The 20975-nt window shown below is 33.7% G+C and overlaps 1 protein-coding gene across 2 annotated transcripts; it reads right to left on the bottom strand.

Moving 5' to 3' along the window:
* Nucleotides 1-10514: 10514 nt before the first annotated feature.
* Nucleotides 10515-13034, bottom strand: LOC110116301 (transcription factor NIGTH1). 2 transcript variants are annotated; one of them, XM_020849831.2, is made up of 5 exons: nt 12719-13034; nt 12375-12607; nt 11888-12287; nt 11375-11451; nt 10515-11273 (listed from the first exon to the last, which is right to left on the bottom strand). In XM_020849831.2, the coding sequence occupies exons 1-5, from the start codon at nt 12918-12920 to the stop codon at nt 11031-11033; spliced, it is 1155 nt and encodes a 384-aa protein (XP_020705490.1). In that variant the 5' UTR covers nt 12921-13034; the 3' UTR covers nt 10515-11030. The 2 variants fall into 2 exon arrangements, with proteins under 2 accessions (XP_020705490.1, XP_020705492.1); XM_020849833.2 differs by having other exon boundaries at nt 11888-12284; nt 12719-13026.
* Between the last annotated feature and the right edge of the window lie 7941 nt (nt 13035-20975).

Here is a 20975-nt window from a genome sequence, read left to right as displayed (position 1 = left end):
ATCTGATCTCCGCGCCAGCTCGATACTACTGACATGTCGTATTCTGATTTATCTCCAAATTACGTTCTGCATCTGATCTCTATACAGATGAAATAATTTGCATGATTTGCTGCACCAATCCAATTCCAAAAGCAACACAGTGTTGAAAAATGTTACCAATACAAAATAGTAAAAAGCAAAAAAATGTCAAAGATAGAAAAGGAAAGCAGACAGCAAAACATCATCGCTCGTGAGAAAAAACGGAAACTGATGAATTAAGCCATCTTATTCAGCCAAAAATACTGCCGAAATATCAGGGCCCATTAAATAGATAAGAATAAAAAAATAATTTCAAACGTCACATCGTTCGTTCAGCAAAAAGTTCCCATTTAACTTTTCCACGCGTCATCAAATTTAGTTGTTGAAAAATTTTACTTTTAATTGTTTATAAAATTTAGGCTTAAGGTCAAGAAATGATTGAATTTATTTTAAATTAAGGGGCTGTTGGATTTAAAATAAAAGGATTAAAAAATATTTCAAAGGTAGGATTTTTGAGAATATTATTTTTTTATTTGAAGTAAAATAAATATGCATGTGAAATTTATCATCTACTTTTTTTTTTGTGTATTTGAAAATTTTAAAATTTGGGCAAGTTTCAAATACATTGTAATTGTTGATGTCACGTGTCCGCTTCTGAAGGATGCCATCGACCACCACTGCCCGCCGCTGTCGATCATCCCATGCTACCACAAACCACCGCAGCCACCTCCCACGACTGCCAGCCACTATAGCCACTGGCGGCCGCCGAGCACCGCCAACCACCACCGCCTTGACTGCCACCATCCACTACTGTCCGTCATCGTTGGCAACCACCTCTCCAATGTCACCACCTACCACCACCATCTTTACACTTTATATTGTATTTATTTTATTTAACCAAATAAAAAACAGTAACCTCATGCATTCCTTTTACAATCATTTAAACAATCTCAAATTATTCTTTTTATACTACATTTTTTTTTTCAGCCAACTAAATAGCCCTTAAAATTTTGTTCGGATAAAAAAATGAAATTTATTTTATATAATAAGTATCAAAGTAGGATCTGATTTTAAAATTTAGAAAAAAAAAATTTAAAATCTTTATGAACTAAATAACTCAACACCATCAGATTAAGAAGCTTTTTCTACAGCGTTCCGTGCAGAAATATATTTGGGAGATGCTAAAGCTAGCACCTATAATACATTTAGGGGAATTTTCTGCCATATTTAGGTGACATCATTAAAGTTAACGGTGGAACAAAGAATTTTCAGCATCTTAATTTGGTCACCTAACTTGAACAGCTATAGAATTTCTCCATAGCTTCCTGTAAAGTAACTTTCAATGGATAAACTTTGAATATTCAATGTCTTCTGTAAGTCAAGCAGATTTATAGGTGATTAGTGCAAAGCAATTTATCAAGCCCTTAATATAAATTTAGACTTCGTTTGGGACGATTTTTTTGCTACTTCTTAAAACAGTTTTTCAGTTTAAAAAATTAATTTTTTAGTACGACTAAAAAATTAAAATTTTTATTAGAAAACGACTTTAAAAAGCAGTAAAAAAATCATCACAAACGAAATCTTAATCATATTTGCAATTCCACATCTTAGTGAGATTGTGCACACAGCTATTTACCCTCTTTTGTAAGTTGAAATTTTCCCAACAGACTTGTAATCTTATTTAAAACAAATACATTTAATATTAGTCATTCAATTAAAGATAATCCTATTCATGAATTTAGAGGCCTTTTACGTAGCAATCTCTTGAGATAGGGTTCTAATAGATCTTGTGCTAATGATCTTTTAGCATCTTGGATTGTTGATTGAATAATTGAACTTCTAGCATATTAAATGAATGAATTGATAAAAAAATTAGTAATATCTAGGGCTATTTTTTTGGTATATGAAATATATTCAATTAAAAATAAGGAAAATAATTTGTAAAGAGGATAAATTTAGAGTTGTAGATAGAGTGTTGAGTGGATGAATTGTCTAACTTTTGTATTGAGATTTTAAATATGTTTGGATGAGTGTAAAAAAATATGCCTTTTTTATTTTTTTTAATTTTTTTGGTTTGAAATAAAGTGAATACAATGTAAAGTGTAAAAGGGTGCTTGAGATGGTCGGCGATGGCTGGTGACCAGCGGTCAACATTGGAGGCCGGCAGTGATGGTGGCGATAGCCAGCGGTACAGCGGTGGGCAGCAGGTGGCGGGGGTAGTAGATGGAGGCGTCTGTGGTCGTTGGTGGACGGTAGTGGGTGGCAACTGACAATGAGGTGGCGGTGCTCAAGCAAGCTTTAGAGCTACGTAAATAGTTCTTGCTCAAAACTGAGCCAAAACGGTTTACCTCAAACATGAACTTGAATGGAAAACAATGCATTCACTTAGCTTGGATTTGATTTTCATCAAATCAAACACCAAATTTCTCAAAAGACTTGCATTTACTTTTACTTTTTGCTCACTTGACTTCTAAACAGCCCCTTAGAGAAAATAATAATAAACGAGCTTTAACATAATGTAACTTAAAAAGAGAGAGAGAGATCATTAAAACATAAAGAAGGCATGACAAATGGCATATGCAAGCTTCAAAGGGTCTGCCACATATATCCATGATCCATGGAAGGAAAAAAAAACCAAAAAAAACAACGGCATCATTTCCAAAAGTTGCTTGCCTGCTACATAGTGTGAAACCTTTAAACAAATTCAAAGTCAGTATTCCTTTAGTGGAGAACATGTAATTAAGACAAATTGGTCTGAATAAACTGTTTTAAGAGATTTTAAATCAGCAAGACCAACATTATAGAGATGCTACCATTCTAACAGTGATAATATAATATATATTTCCAAATGAAAAGTTCATTCTCGAATAAATTAATGACATATTTTCTTAGAACAAAAGTAACATTCTGTTTGTTATTAAAGTTAGCAGATCTAGAAAATGATTAGCATCTAAGATCACAATTAATCCTACCTAAAAGGTTGCAGATGATGAGCTTTCTCTTTGGTTAAGGAGCTGTTTGGTATCCAATTGAAGGCAGGAACTGAAGCACAAATACTTGCTCATGATGCTATTGTTCAATAAGAAGATTCCTCTCAAAGCAGCAAATATTAGCCTTAAAAATTCTGGGAAAAATGGGAAACCTCACAAACCTGTCCTTCAGATTCCAAGGCCATTAAAGTTTATGATTTTCTAATTATCTTTTTAATTCTTAATAATCAATCTTATATTGCCTGTGGCTCAACAACTCTCTTGAACAATGAGAGCTTTAACTTGTGGAATATTTAGAGGTTCATATCTTCCTCACTTTTCTTATTCCCAAATTGCTTATTTCAGGCATTGCTTATTAACTAGGATATCAGACTGATAGACAACATCATGCACTCGAAACTCATTGGAGCTGCTATTGCATTCTACTCATTTGACATATCTTCATCATTCAGATTTATTTGACACTTGTATAGTTCTCTTTTCTGACAAATTGTAACATTTTTATACATGCATATCATGAACGCAAAGAAAAAAGCATCTTAACATTGCTTATATCTTACGCCTCTCAAATCAACTCCTACGACTCTGATTCCAATTCAATTCATCCACCAACTATTATTCTGATACCATTCTGTCACGCCCTAGCTAGAATCTAATTTGAAATAATTATCTATTTTAAATCTTTTAGTTATCTACTAGAGCCACTAATAATCATCATTATAAATATAATATATACAACAGAAGCCATATTTCAGTCCATTTTATATATCTTACAAAAATTATTTACATTAATCATATATAAATTTTAAATCAATCTATCTTAATACATTCTTGACTATTTCAATATATTTTTAATTAAGAATCTGCTTTAAAAGCAATAAAAAAAGCTGTCCCAAATAAAATCTTAGTAAACCTTACTAATTTTTGGTCGCTAAAAGATATCTTTAGCGACCAATTTATTTTTGTCTCTATTTTTTTTGTCGCTATTGACCCAATTTCTTGTAGTGTTGGGAGTCATCATTTTATCAAATCTTGTATTGTATTGCTAAGTGGGCAGAGCAAAGAACTTGGTATTTAGATAACAGACTCAAGCCTAGCTCGTCATTAATTCTAGCTTCAAAATTTTAGCGTAAGCTTCTCATTTTATTTCTTGCCAGCCTTACCTTTAGTTTTATTTGAACTTGACTAGAAGTAATCGACATAAAATTGGCATTTGGCAACATAAATAACCTTATCGTCTAGAATATATTTGCACATACAAATTTTCTTATGAATCAACTACAAGTTTTTAATGAATTTTTAATCATGCAAACATTAAGGTTATTATTTTTCACTCTCCTTAAAAAAACTTCGTTCTCGAAATTTCTCACTATGAATCACTGAAAGATAAATATAACCACTGATTACTTATCACATCAATTAATCAATCAAATCATGTTTCAACCATATAGAAATGCATGCCAATATATCAATCAATCATAGAATATACTATATAATGCTGCCCTTGCAGCTATAGATTGTATACTCTTGTCAGAACATGAAGTGTCATCGTTGTAGGTTGATCCCTATTTATGCTACTTTTATCACCTTTATTTACAAAACTTTCAACATACATACTAGATCCTATATAATCCTCCATTTACAGGCTTGCCATGACTGCTCTACTCAAGATAACAATCTTCCTCCCTATCCTCTCTGAGGACAATCTATAATCTTATGTCTTTATTGTCCGCATCTAAAACATTGTCTATTAAACAGGTAACACTAGCATGAATGTATCTTTCCACAACGATTACACTTTGAGTTGCTACTGTAGATGCCATAGATCCTGACCTAAAATCACTATACTTGTTCTTCTTCTCGCTAACGCTTCCCATGCTCATGTCTCTTCACCCACTCTTTTCATGGTCATATCTTGTTTGAACTGAAGAATTGTCAAATCATTCTATATCAGTCTTGGCCTTTCCACCAGCTCTAAAGACTCTATAATTCTTCTAGGCACTAGCGGTTTCGACTCATCTCTAAGACCTCAAAAAAAAAAAAAAAAAAAAAAAAAAAAAAAAAAAAAAAAAAAAAAGTGGCACTTTTTCTCTCATGTATTAATTATTTGAGGAGCATATATGGCCAATGCTATAGACTCCACTTCATATTACTTCATTGTCATATTCCCTTGCTTTAACTGCATGAAAATCTCCTACATTTGTTGTCGTGCTAATGTGGTATGAATCAATCCTTGAATGTACCAACAAACTCATTCTACCTGATATGAGAGTTCAACTTGCTTTGAAATTTCTCTCTCTATTGCCCAATCCAATATCTTTTAACTTCACCTTCAAATATAAACACTGTCAAGGGAATCTTCTTATTCTCTAAACGTTGCATGCTGGTAATTATCTTTTCAATTCTTAATAATCAATATTCTATTGCATGTGGCTCTACGACTCCCTTGAACAACGAGAGCTTTAACTTGTGGAATATTTAGAGGTTTATATCTTCCTCATTTTTCTTATTCCCAGCTTGCTTGCTTCAGGCATTGCTTATTAACTAGGATATCAGAATGACAGACAACATCATGCTCTCAAAACTCGTTGGAGCTGCTATTGCACACTACTCATTTGGCACATCTTCATCATTCAAATTCATTTGACACTTGTATAGTTCTATTTTCTAACAAATTGTAATATTCTTACACATGCGCGCATATCATGAATGCAAAGAAAATGCATCTTAACATTGCCTATATCTTATCCCTCTCAAATCAACTCATACGACTTTGATTCCAATTCAATTCATCCACCAATAATTGTTCTGATACCATTCTGCCAGGCCTTAGAATCTAATTTGAAAGAATTATCTATTTTAAATCTTTTAGTCATCTACTAGAGCCATTAATAATCATCTTTATAAAGATAATCTATACAATGGAAACTATATTTCAATTCATCTTCATATATATATATATAATTTTATCTTCCAAAAATTATTTGCATTAATCATAACTAAATTTTTAAATCAATCTATCTTAATACATTCTTGACTATAAAATAATGAACAGAAAAAAAAACTTCAACTAGAACTGGATGCCTTACACCAGCAATCCTCACCCTTTCCTGAAATCATGAAAAACTACATAATGAGCAGAAGCCCGATAGTTAAACCAAACCTACAACTGCATCCAATGTATGACAAGCAAAACAATATGTATACAATCATTCAAATCAACAATGAATCTTATTTATCATAAATTAACATGCTTAAGAATATGTATGCATGAACAATACTGATCATTATGAATCATAATCATGAAAATAAACAATAATCATTACCTGACTTCTATCCCACATAGGAAATGGGCTATCAAAAGACTATTATATGAAGTAATGAAACAATGCAGTTGTATCTTAGATCTATTATTATCAATGTCGATCAACATCATGATTATCATTCATATGTCATTTCATATTATTTATGTTGTATGTATCAATCTCATATATCAAGTGTGTCACATAACTGTATCTATATTTGTATCAATGTTAGCATCATCATATTTATGTATTATATCATATATCATATAACTCATATCTTATATAACTTGTGTATGATATCATCTCTACAAAATTATGCTCACATTCATATTAATGCAAATTAGGACATCGAGCTAATCATATTATGCTTTATAATTATGAATATACATTGCGCTTTAACCTAAAGGCAAAAAATAAATTAGTAAGTTAATGATCGATTTTTGAGATGGTTCAATATGAATAACTCTTATAGAATTCACATGTTAAATCAATTTAACATAACTATTTGGAAATAATCATAATTTAATTCTAAAAATAAATTTTATTCAGTGAACTTTGATGATATTTATTTATTATACATAAGCTCAACTTTTGTCTATCAAAATTCTATTTTTAGTTTGATTATGTAAGTTTCATTTTCATTTATTTAGTCTTGAACTTGTTCTCCCATTAAAATAGACTAATATGTCCTGCACTTTGGCTTATTTTGAGAAGAAAATAAATCATGATTTTTTTCAAACTACTTTATGCCTTTGTAAATAAGTTCTTAAAATTTAAGATCAAATTATATTCTACATTATTACTTTTGTAAATGAGTTATGATGTGCTGAACCAAACTCAAACAGGAGATATGACTGGAATAATTGATTTTGAAAAAAAATAATACTATATTTAATTCCTTTTTTTTGGTGATGAGTAAGCACTGTCTTTAGGCCAATGAAAATCCTGGTCGACCTAGCATGCAACCCACACCAATTTACACGGGCCAATACTTAAGACTTTCACTGTTTGCCAAGGGATTCGAACTAGGGACCTAGGCTTTGCCCAGCCAGCTCTTCACCACTCAGACAAGCAGCAGTAGATTATATATATTTAACCATTAGGTTATGAATCATGTTTGTAAAGTAAAAGTTTAAATAGGAAGTCAGACTCTCCCTCACACATGCACTACAATGATACAATATTATTAATTAAATTCATTGTGCGGTTAGTATCATAATTTTTCTAATTTTACCAAGATTTCAAACTACAATAATTTTTTTTTTGTATATTTTCCATCATCAATCATTATTTTGGAAAATTAATAATGAACCTTTCTTTTAAAAAATATTAAAAATGTGTTACTTTGGGTGCTTATTTGATCTTTTTTTTGCTTTATATTTTTCTTAAATTTTTTGCAACATGATCTATCATATATAAGAGTTGTATTATCTAAACTAACTAAAGATCTATTTGGGACAGTTTTTTTGCTGCTTTGTTTTTCAAAGAACTATCATAATTTTATTTGGCTACTACCTTCGTGTAACTTTTTCATATCTTCTCAAAAATTTCTATAGAAGAAAGTTACTTCTTACAATCAGATTAGCTAAGTTATTCATGATGTAAAAATTTTAACCAACTTTATAAAACCTGCAACTATCGAAAACAGACTCTAAGAGATGTAATTAGATTGGGATATCACAAAAATATATGAGTCATTTGAATTTAATCAATTGGTCTTTTTTTTTCTTGGAAGTTATAAATGTAAAAAAAAAAAAGGAGAAATGAATATGGAGGAATAATAGCACCGTCCGATTAAGGATTTGTTTGGGACGGTTTTAGCTTTGTAGATGTAGTTGTAAAATTATTATAATGAAAATTATTTTTAAAAAGCTACTATAAAATAGCAGATTCGTAGCACATATTTTAAAAAAAAAAAACAGTAGCTAAACAGAATTGTGATTGAAGTTTGAAAAAACAAAGCTGAGAAAGCTATTTCAATGGATCCTAAATTCAATAATGTTGTTTGATGTACCTATCTGATATCTTCAACTTTTAATTATGTAGTATCATTATTCCAACAATGAAGAGAGAATTATATATTTTAAATTAAAAAAAGCGGTACTATTAGATAATCCAATGATTCAATTTTTTATTAAAATAATATATAAAAATAAATATTCAATATGCAACTCCCCTTCAAATAATAAAATGGATTTATATTGTGTTGTTAAAAGGAAATTATACACATACATATACATGTAATTTATATTTCCAAGATCTCTCAAACATGCTCTATTTAATTCTGGCCCATTGAAGATAAGAGTAAGCAAAAAAAGAATTGGCTCATTGCTCAGCTCAAATTATTTAGCAAGATCTAGCTCGATCCAAGGAGAGATTATTACATACAGAGTCCGGATACATCTTGCATCTAAATTTTATAACGGTACACAAAAAATACACAGTAAATACATAGTTTGGTAAAAATCAAATGTATTTACTGTGTACCCTCACAAATCCGGACAATCTGAACTCCACACGCCATAATTTTTCCGATCCAAGCGAACAATCCATTGAATATTTGATTTTCAACTTAAAATCTCATCACTATCCATCTGTCAAAATGCACAAAAAATGCCACAATGGCCTCAAAGCAACTTCTACAAATTGTCAGTTCTGAACAAAATATTCAGAGCTTTGGCTACTAATAAGAATTCTTGGAATTGAATCTTTTGTATGTGCTGTATGTATGAGTATCTTAACTGCCCAAAAGAAAACAAAAATTAAAATTTCACCTAACCAAACAACCCATTCTTGCAGAACAAGCTGCAACCAGCTTAATCTTGTAATCTGTCAAAAAGAAACAAAATTACAGTCGCAATATTGGTTGGTTTTTTTAGATTTAAATAATAACCAGTCATTATTAGAAGGATCATGCCATTGACGTGGTCTCACTGTATATCTAACCCAAAAAAACCTTATCTTTCTATTCTTCATCAGTGTGATGGAGACTCTTTTGTCCCACCCACTACTTTCCATAATGTGCTCTCTCCAGCTTAGTTGCAGGTATCTTCAATGCTCAGATCTTTTCCTTGAAGAAGATAATGAGGCTGTATGAGTGGAAATTTAACTAATAGCTTCTACCTTTCTCAATGGAAAATATGTGCCAGTGGGTCCAGCTATAGAGCTCAGTTAGGCTTTGGCCCTTTTAGAAAGAAGAATCAATCAAACACAAAAGAAAGGTTAACAATTGAGTTTGGTTCTCTTATGAGTTCCAGCTCTCACAGTTTGATAACTTTTCAGATGGATAAACCATGAAGCATTAAGGCATCTTAGGTTTTTTTAAAGCAGCTTTTTAGTACAAAATTTATAATTTTTTGTACTAAAAAACTGCAAAGCAATAAGAAAGCCGTCATAAACGAAGCCCAATATTTCCCCCCTTTGCTTTGGATTTGCCAAAATCTGCATATAACAGGCAATCTCTATATGATTTGATGGAATTGTGAAAAAAAATATATATATATGATAAAGGCATCGAAATGAAATTAATTGTCATCCACTTGTTTGGTTGAGAAATTGAGCTTTTGTTTCTTGTGATTATAAGACAAAAGAGTCATAATGATATTTCAATAATTTTTTCAATCTATTTTTCACTACAGAAAGGGACTTGAAATTCTGAAAGTAAACTGCTTATTTATTCCCTCTAATATCATCTAACCAAGCAGAGCCACAAAAAATAAACTTGGAATCAGATTTTCAATCAACCAAATAGCCACTTGGAATGGCAATTTGTGCCAGAAGGTAAGTGATGAATGATTCCAACCAAAAGGAAGGTTGAGACAAATGAACAAATCCTTCCTACAAGAAACAAGTTGAAAGGATGGATGTCAGAAGAGATTCTTTGATATTTCAAAATAATTTCAGAGCAATGTGAGAGGATAAGATGAAAGAAAGGCATATCCATTCACAACTACAATATATTCTCATGGCAAAGATGAGTTCATTTTGTTGGAAAAATCAAACTTCATAAACAAAGGAAAAGTGCAGGATGTCTTAGTGATTAAGGGAGAGTGCAAAGCCATGCATAGCAATGAGGTAGTTCAAGGGACGGCATTCTTCCTGCTTATTAAAGCAACATTTTAGTATAAAAATTTAAATTTTTATACTGAAAAGCTGTTTTAAGAAGCAGTAAGAAAGCCGTCTCAAATGAAGCCTTAAATTCTAGCAGAATGTGAATAATTTATTAAATGAAGACTCAAAATAACAGTGGTGTGAATCTTTTATCAGATCATATACAATAAGATAAAGGATCAGCAAGGAAGTTTAAACAGATAAGACTTGGATAAGAATCCAAAACAAGAGAAGCATGCTCAAAACCAGTAATATATATCTCTGCCTCAGGGAAAACAAAATGTTTGTCCCGTAGATATCACATAAATAAGCATAATACTATAAGAAAATTGAAGACAGTGGGTGGAAATCTGAGTTTCTAGCCAAAACTTGAGGCGAACAGCTCCAAATCTCCTCTCCTTGGTGTAAATATTCCAGCTTTTTATGAATTCAAACATCAATATTATTATGTTATGATAAGGGAGTCATCGTTTTCACCCGGCTATCATGTCAGCAAAATTCTGAATCATTCTATACAGCTTTATCTTCAATGTGAGCGTCAACTTCGCAAGATCTTTGCTTTCACATGTAGCCATGCATCTGGAGCATCGGCATAGATGAATTCAGATCATTTCCAGCTATAGCTTTCTGATTTTCCATCATCGTCGCAGCTGTCTCCACCAGTCACAGATAGAGCCTGTGCAGTACAAGTTAACTGAAGGGGGCCTTGTGGTGATCTAGACTGTGAGGCATTCTGCTGGGAGGTTGAGCAATGATCCTGAGAAACCCACAGGCCTCCCACCATGACTACAGGCCTATTTACTTGATTTGCTGCAGAAGTTGGCACTCTTCGAGTATGTAATCGATATTTCTGAACCAAAGGAGAATGGATCACAGGAAAGTAGGTTAGGAAACAAAAGATTAGCAGTGATTTACTAAGATTAAAATTAAGATAAAAAACTTTGAATTAACCTGCAAATGACTTTTCACTTCATCATTAGTCAGCCCATCAACCTTCATCAGTTCTCTGATCTGTTTTGGAGTTGCTACTGCAAGAGAAAAAAGGCAACGCTGCTTTAATTTGATTTAGTCTTTTAAATTTCTGAATAAGCAAAAGATCTAGTCTAGTTTTGCTGCCTAGCTCCTTTGAATCGCAGAAATGTAAAATTCTAATTCAATTACAGAGGTAGGACTAAAAGCTACACGCTATAAGCCCCCCCCCCAATTTTTTTTTTTTCAGATAATGATAATCACAAACTAAAGTAGAATACTGTATGAATTCAATCACCGCCCTTGAATTTCAGATTCCAATTCAATCACAGTAGCATCACTAAAAACCACAAGCCAAGAGCCTTAAAATTATTACTATTATTTTTTTTTTCTGATCATTACCCATCAAAGTAAAAAACTTTTAACGAATTCAGTCACCTTTACGTTTCACTTTATGAACAGATTTGTCATAACATTCCAAATTTCCAATCTAACCTTGCGCACCGCCGAGTTGCTGAAGAGCAATGATGAAACGCCGGTGAAGCTCCGGTGACCAGCACCGCCGTGCTTTCCTCTGCGGATGCTGCTGATACTGCTGCTGTGGCATCAAGCCTAGCTGGTTGTTTCCAGTGGAAGAGGATGCTATTGTCACTGCCTTCGAGTTCAAGCCACTGCTGTGATTGTCTTCTTCCCTGGTAACGGCCATCGGAGCTGAGCAAGGAACCTTGATTGGAAGGGGCACGAAGGAAAGATCCGGCAACGGGATGCTCAGATTCTCCTCTTCCTTCCTAGGCGCTGGCATGGCTGTGAACGGTAGAAATGCGCCGTCACTTTTGGATTCAAGAGACAGGGCATCGCAGTCCCTCCGACTATGGGATCCTTCATCCTTCTTCTGCTAAAAACACACAAAGCCAATCCTACTCAGTAATAGCAAAGAAGGAAAACGAGGGGAGAAAAAAACGATCAGTTCTTAGATGAGCACCTCTTGGGAATATTCCTTGCAATCGATGCTTTCATAGCTCAAGTTATCGCTCCAGAGCTGAGCTGAGCTCATCCACTCCATCTTCTCCTTACTCTTCTCCTCCAAATTTATCGCTTTCTTCTCCTCCTTGTATCCATCCGATCTGGTTTGGAGGGGAATAAATTCCTCAAGAACACAGTCATCACTGCCGCCGCTCTGGCATTGATCCATCTCCAGTTTCAGCCCACCGATCACTACACCCCACGAATTCCACAACCATCAAAATGAGGAAAAAAATATATATTTTTCAACAAAAAAAAAAGAATAATGAACTGAATATAAATATGGTTTGAGATCGAAAGTACCATCGGCGAGCAGAAGCATACATAGAGGGAGTTCTCTCTGAAAAGCTTCTATCTTGCGCCTCTCCTCTTCAAGCCTCCGAGCGAAATCCTCGAGCTTGGAGGCACGGCTGCCGTCTGGAATCTCATCCTTCAAACAGCTAAAAATCGTTCTTTTAGTAAATAATTTCAGATCAAGCCCTAGCTCCGGCGCTAGCGATCCCATATTCTCTCTTTCTCACCAAAGATCTTTCCTTTCTCTCAGAAATAACACCTTCCAACATGGATCAAGGAGATTAAAGGGGAAAATCCAAAGGAGTGACTCCAATTTATTTATAGCAGCAGGAAGACGAGACCCAGGACCAGTATAGATTAGGATGAGGAAGGGAGAGCAACGGAAGAGATGCGGTTCGATGAACCGGAATCCCCTGAACCGGAAAATCCTGTGCATTAAAAACTTGAGATTCGCCGCGGAGGGATGGCGGAAATGCGGAGAAAGCGGGATCGATTCGTCGCGTACCGAACCGGAGTCGAGATACCGCTTCACGATGATCTTCCGACTCAGCTGAGTCAATAACACGGATCGGACAGTCGGTGAGTGAATCTGTAAGGGGTACGACTTTCATCCTTATTACAATTTTGCCCCTCACTTCTTAGTGCGAGATTCTTTTCCGATGGGGTAGGTGGGGCGTAGGCATCCGTGACCCGATATAACTGATGCTTTTTTTTTCGTTATTTATTGATTTCCATATATTAATTTTTCATGTTGCATGCTTATCTATTTTGTAGTCTATTTATGCTTCAAAATGTCATATTTGTAACGTGTGTGATATTGATCGGCTTAATTATATGGTTACACAATCCTAATCATCGTTTTATTTTTGTATAGTCTAAGTAATTTTTTTTTATGATGATGTTTTTAAATTAATAATTAGAAAATATTAAATTTGTTGTCCTGAACATTCGTGACGGTAGTGGGTGAGTGACTGTGGTCTGAGGGACCAGAATCGACAGGCGGCGGTGGTCAGAGGGACCGAAGTTGAAAGGCGACTGAGGTTTGAGGGATTGTAGTCGGTAAGTGACGGTGTCAGGGACCGGAGTCGGCAAGTGACAGAGGTCGGAGGGACTAGAGTCGGTGGGCAACGAAGGTCGGAGGGACCATAGTCGGCGAGCGATTGTTGTTAGAGGGATAACAGTCGGCGGACAACAGTAGTTGAAGGGAGACTTGGTGGTGGTGGATGGACTGAGGTCCGATGACAATACTCGGGCTGATGTTCAGGAGCAACGGCTTAACGGATAGGGTTCGTCAGCGGTGGTGTTGAGGTGGAGCTCCAGGATTCTTCAAGCCTTATAGCTTTCTTGATCTTTAGCTCAAGGTCCAAACTTCCAAATATCCCGTCCATGTGAGACTGAGGGCCTATTATAGATTTTTGAGAGTGACTTGCTCTGTAAATACAGAGAAGATCTGTGATGAATTCAAAGTGATACAACGAACGACCCATACTAATTCTCTCGATCATAGAACTTTTATCAAATATTTAAGTATCTTAATGATGTCATAATTCAAGGATCTTGAGCACGTTGGATTTTTCTCATCAATCCCCTCAATTTGATTATAAGCATAGTACATTTAGAAGTCATTTGGTTATTCAATTTATATTTTGAAGCTTTCAAATATGTCTAGATCGCTTGATGTGACTCATTTGGGCTCGGATTGGACCTATTTTGATGTCATTGGTTTCGTCTCCTTGAGATATTCAATTGGCCTATAATTGCTTAAATTAGAGTTTGGATGATCCCGAATTTAATTTTGAAAGCTAATAACTCATATATGCTTTTAGATTTGTCCCTAATTGAAACTATTTTTGGTGATATATCAAAATTAAAATATTTCCTTCGAACCAATTCAAAATATGACTCAAACGGATCGATTATAAGCCAACTCAAATTTAGCTCAATTTCAAAACAAAATTTTGCACTATATGACCCGAAAACTCAAATATTGTAGTAAAATTAATTTGTTCAATTTTTTATTTTTTTTATTTTTTTTTTGTTTGTTTTTTTTGGACATTGATATAACTTATAGCATGCCAACCCTAAAAAAAGGTAAGGATTTTTAAGCACATAATATCAATATTTTCTTTTTTTTAATCATATTTATGCCATTTTTATAAAACTAATATCAATATTTTCCATTATACTATTTGAAATTTTATAAAAGTGAAAAGTATGAGTTAGAATTTTATTATAAAATTTAATGTTTATAACTGTATTTAAAAATGGTGTATGACAATATTAATTTTATAAATAATAAAAAATTGAGTATCATAAATGAAATTATTAAAAAAATATAAATTAATTTAAATGAATGTACATTAATATGTGTTAAGTAGATGATAATAATTTTTTTTCTAGCTTTTGGGAGTAATTTCATACAAAGCACCTCAATTTTAATTATATTTTTTTGCTTTAGCTCTTTCCTTTTTAGACATTTGCGACAGGATGTACCATAGCGAATGCTTTTCTTTGATGATATTCTTCTTATTGATAAGACCAGGGAGGGGGTTGAAGGAAAACTTGAATAATCTAGATCAACCTTAGAGTCTAAGGATTTTGATTTGAGTAGATCTAAAATTGAATACATGGATTATAGTCTTAGTAGCAATAGATCTAGTAGGTGGATTGTGACTTTGGGCGATCAAGTTATTAAAAATAGTACATGTTTTAGATATCTTCGATCTATTGTTCAAAGATATGGTGAAATAGATGAGGATATTATTAGTAGAACTCAAGTTAGATAGTTAAAGTGAAGGAATGCATTGGGTCTATTGTGCGATAGAAAATTATCCCTCAAACTTAAGGGAGAATTCTATATGATGGCGGTGAAACCTGCAATGCTTTATGGCACAGAATGTTGGCCATTTAAAGAGAAGCATAAAATTAAGTTACGTGTTACACAAATGATGATGCTCAGGTGGATGAGTAGCTTTACTTTTAGAGGCAGAATGCAAAACGAGTATATTTATGAAAAGGTTAGAGTAGCTCCAATAACATATAAAGATTAGAGAGAGTCACCTTTGATGGCTTGGTCAACTAAAATGTCGGCCTTCTGATGACCCGATTATGAGAGCAGATGTCTTATATTTGGTCTATGTTAAAAAAAAGATAAGAGGTAGACCTAGAACGACTTAGTCAGAAAGTATTAGAAATGAAAATTTTTTACTAGATTTAAATGACAATTTGACTTGTAATATGAGAGTATATAAAAAAAAAGATTCATGTAGCCGACCCCACATAGTGGGATAAATGCTTATTTTTGTTGTTTTATTATTTACAAAATCAATATTTTAACACTTCTTTTATTATTTTTTTCAAGTAAATAAAAGGGGAGTTGTAAGGATAACAAGTTTTTTTTTTTTTTTTTTTTTTTTTTTTTTTTTTTTTTTTACGACAAACTTAAAAAAAAGGAAAAAAAGCGTGAGGCTTGATCTAGTAGAAATGATTCTACTAGTATTTCTCATTGGTTATAAATGAAATCCATTATCATGAATGGAGAAGGTGTTAATACAATATATTAGTCATAAACTATACATAACAAAATTTTGCGGAGGAGATTGAAAGAGTTATGTCGCATTGAAGCTACCTTCAAGAGCTTTATTTGTTGTCTGGTCGTCTTTCTCCTTTAGGGAAAATCAATAAATTCAAAATAGAACTTTGTGTTGAAGTAGGAACTTAGAGTCGATGTTGATGACATACATTACCTTTACATGAAATGATGTTGTTGGTGATAGTGGATGAGTCTGCAAACAATATTTAGTTGCACAATTGTAATGGGGTAACGATAGTTAGAGAGGATCATAGTTAGGCCATAGTTTCGAAGGATAGTTATTAAGCAGCGATTGTCAAAATACCATAGCCAGGAGACTACAAATAGAGGATGATAGTTGAATAATGATGGCTGGTTGATTATAGTCGGGTTACAATAATCAGAGGATCATAGTCAAATGAAGGAGATCATGAGATAATAAACAGGTGGATGGTGGTTCAAAAACCATAGCTGAGTGATGGTGATTAGGTCACCTTAATCAAGTGATTGTGGTTAGAGTATTATAGTCAAGTAATGATGGTCAAATAGCGTTGTAAATGAACCGAACGATCGACAAGTTACTGGTTGCTCGGCTTAATTATAGCTCATTCATGGTTGTTTGATTAAGTAATGAAACAGGTTTGGATATTTTCTTGAATACTCAATGGTTAAATAAACAAGGTTGAACAACAATGTGTTTTGCTCGTTTATGTTCATGAATAACATCATTTAAAGTTTGTGAATAAGCTTGATACAAAGTAAGGGTGTCAAAATGGGTTTTTGGTTCGAGTTTGGGTCCAACCTGAGATTGATTCGCTCTTAATATGCCCAACTAAAACCAAACCTGTTTATCTAAATAGATTAAAATCTCAATCTCAAACTTGACCTTCCACGATCCCGACCCAACCCACAAACCCAAAATAAAAGCTACAATCTTCGACTCCATCATCAACGACAGGTCATGGGGGCTCACTCATTGCAATGATAAGCATCCCTTTCTCTCATTTTATGTGCTTCTTTAGCCAAATCCTATAAATTCATCTGATGGAAGTGACAGGTAGTTATGTTCATCCTTTCTCGAAAGTCACAACAGCTCGACGAGGACCTTCTTCACCTCCTTCAGTCAATGACGATACATAATGAAAGTTCGCTCGATATGATGATGCAACGGTCCCATTTCGCATTCTTATTCACCCAAATCCCATAAATCAACCCAATCTATGTTAAAATCATGTCAATTCTAGGTTGACGGATTGACCCGAACCTAACTCATTTGGTAAACAGGTCGACCCGAACTTGAAATTTGTAAGTCAAGTCTCGATGGGGACAATTTTTGACGCCCCTAGTACAAAGTATGATGTGATGCTCATTAAAAAGCTTAATTCATGTTCCATGCAGAGATCATGAATAAGCTTATTTATACATAATGTTTTGAACTAAATGCATTTATTACCTTAAATATTTATTTTGTATATTTTATATAACTTTTACTTTTATTATTATAAATTTATTTTATTTTTTATGCTATGCAAATTCATTAGAATGAATTAATTTATGAACGAGAGGGATTTGTTCATATTTGTTGGATTGTTTCTTTCAAAGTGCTCACGATCAACCTTGTTTATAAGAAAAACAATTTTTGAGCTCCTTTTTTTTTGTGAACACGCCGCTCGGTAGTTCAAAGAAACTTAGATATGTTTGTTAACAATTTCATTTAGTAACTAAAGAAAACTCTCAAGATATGTTTACAAACAAGCTCTATGGTAATTATTTGTTAACAGGCTCGTTAAGTGTCACACCCTAAAATTTAATTTGAACGAATTCATTGTTTCATCAGTTATTATATAATAACTAGAGTTATCTAATTTTATCTATCAATAATAAACAATAAAAATAAATTCTATATGCAAAATATCAATACATATTTATATTTAATGACTTAAAAATAAATCATATAAAATATCCAAGAATCATACAATCAAAATGTATCATTCCATTCACGAGTAGAAAAGAATAACTAACAGAAACAGAAATAGAACATGAGGAATCATGATCAGTTTCACACTCCTAAATTTCTTCCATAACCTAAAATTATTTAACTACATATAAGGAGCTACACAACCCAACAAGCAATCAAGTTATACAGCTAAACTCAAAACACGACAAATGAGCATTATGCATGTTAACACTCAAATTATAACAGTAACAATATATAATCATAAATATGTATAGAAACAGTAAAGCTCAGATATAACAACAATAGAATATGTAAATAGTAAAATAATACATTACTGAAGCCAGTAAAATAGTACAATAGAGAAATCAATAAATCAATATGAGTGTCGAATCTATAAAGTAGTTGTCATATCAGAACTATCAATCAGTAGAGAAATCATATAAAATAGTAAAACCAAAACATCGATAAAGACTGTCAGAATCATATGAATGTAGTAAATCATATAGGAGTACATATACTATCCAAATATTTTATATCAGTATCAAATCAGTATATTATGTGCTCAGTATATCATATGCTTAGTATTAGTATAATGAATCAATAACAGTAACAATAACAGTGAAATCAGTAGTAGTATAAAAAAGTATTGATATTCATATCGATAATAGTATTAGTACAATGTCGTTAGTAAAGCCAGTAGCAATGCTAGTAAAGCAATTCAGTAACAATAAATATGTATAATAATAATAAATCAATACAATATCAGTAAAGTCGCAAAATAATAATAAATCTGTAATATTTATTTCAGTAGTCATATTTAAACAAGTAAGAAGTCTCCTTTGTTAAGGTAATATAAACACATAAAAAGTAAAGCATGTTAATATTTCGATAAAGCTAATTTGTTTAAAGCTCAAAAAATATGAAATAAAACGAATACAAACTAAACATGTGTGTTGACCTCGATTTTGCCCAGACCCGGGCCTAAAGAGTTGACTTGGTCAAACTGACCGAGTCAGACCCTGTGGACCCCCCCATTGGGTTCGGGGGGTCGAGTCGAGTCTGTCGAGCTCGAGCTTGGACCCTGGGTCAACCCGTTTGACCAAGTCAACCATGGTTGACCGATTTGGGCCCTTTAAGCCTAGAGTTAATTTTAAATTAATTTAATGGGTTTCATGGCTCGATCCTCATCCCCTTTAATTGGCTTGACTGATTTGACCAAGTCAAGCTTTGACCTGGTCAAATCGAGTCTTAATTGGGTCAAAATCTCCTATTTAATTGAAATTAAGAGGTCATTAAGGGGATTTAAAGCCTCCAAACGTTTTGGAATTAAAAGGCCCGTGGTTTGAAACTTATTTTCCCTCCTAATACCATCTTGATGCAATCCTAGCCGTTCCCCTTAGGTTTAGGAGTTTAAATAGGGAGAAATTAGGTCTTTTAGAGATCTTTTTGCTCTTGCTCAATCTAGAGACGACCAAAAGCTCTGAGATTTTGTGAGAGTGCTCCCATAATCCTTCCTCACCTTTCCCACGTCAGATCTCGGCGCCCTAGGCTCGCCGGCGGTGAGAAATCCGGCGAAACCGAGGCCAAAGACCTTTCGGGACTCCTACCGTCCGATCGAGGCCTTTTTGGAGTTCGAGGTCAATAGGAAGATTGTTGCTGCTGATCACACGAATCCAACAAGCCCAAGATCTCCCAAATCCACCGTGTGGATTGAGGTATATCGCAAACCCTAGTTTAGAACACTTAGGGTTAAATAGCTTTTCATTAAGTGCTTTTTGGATCGAATAAAACCATCCCCAATGATGCTCTTCATACCCTTAGTCCATGTTTAAAATTTTGTTTGATTTGGTTTAGTGTATTGAGAGAACGAGGCCAAAACACCCCTAGGGGCTCGGTTCGGCTGCCTGCATGCGCAGGCTTGATCTGGGCCGTCGGATCCATGATCGACGGATCAGATCCCGTCGCACGGTCCCTCTGTCCGACCGTGGGATTGAACTGGCGGACGAGGTCACGGTCCAGCCAGATCAGGACCGTTCGCTCAAACGGCGGGCGATCCGACGGCGGTCGGCTCAAGCCGACGTGGCTAAGTGAACCGGCGGGTCCGCCGGTTGATTGTCGCAATCATTGCGGTAATCATTGCCGGCGGCGCAATCATCGCGCCGCCAGGCAATGATTGGCCGCGGTCCCGGGATCCAATCCCGGGACGCCACGTGGCACCCCCGCCGCCGCCGGATTATTTTATTTAAAATAATTATTTTTAATTATATTTTAATGCTATTTTAATTCAAAAATTCGTAGAAAATCCAATTTTCGTCCGATTTTGACGTACAATACCTCGTTGGACTCGTATCGTCGTCCTCTACACTATAAAAAATTTTTTTTTATAAAAATAATAGATATATTTTTTAATTATTTATTAAACAGTAGAAAACCCTATTTTTAGTATTATTTAAATTATTATTTTAATATAATAATTATTATATTATTATTTAAATTATTTAATTATAGTTATTTATTATAACTACTGTTATTTTGAAATACTAGCCTTTCATTTATTGTTATTGCTATTATTATTATTATTATTATTTATTATTTCTTTTAAAATCATTTTAAAAATAGACTTTAATGCCCTTTAAACTTCGAAAATTCGTATCTTCCTTGTTTTTGATCCGTTTTTGACGCACAACCCCTTGTTTTGATCGTATTTGGATTCTGCACATTCTGGCATTGGTTTTATT

The sequence above is a fragment of the Dendrobium catenatum genome, unplaced genomic scaffold, assembly GCF_001605985.2.
Source record: "Dendrobium catenatum unplaced genomic scaffold, ASM160598v2 fragScaff_scaffold_601, whole genome shotgun sequence".
NCBI classification, from domain to species: Eukaryota; Viridiplantae; Streptophyta; class Magnoliopsida; order Asparagales; family Orchidaceae; genus Dendrobium; species Dendrobium catenatum.
The sequence above is the reverse complement of the archived record's forward strand: the minus strand, read 5'-3'. Positions and strand labels throughout refer to the sequence as shown.

What these genes read in the sequence shown, in the direction of transcription:
- LOC110116301 (XM_020849831.2), bottom strand. Translation starts at nt 12,920, where the DNA reads ATGGGATCGCTAGCGCCGGAGCTAGGGCTTGATCTGAAATTATTTACT. An exon ending in TATGCTTCTGCTCGCCGATG is followed by an intron (nt 12,608 to 12,718) that starts GTACTTTCGATC and finishes CGTGGGGTGTAG; the next exon opens with TGATCGGTGGGCTGAAACTG. An exon ending in GCAAGGAATATTCCCAAGAG is followed by an intron (nt 12,288 to 12,374) that starts GTGCTCATCTAA and finishes GTGTGTTTTTAG; the next exon opens with CAGAAGAAGGATGAAGGATC.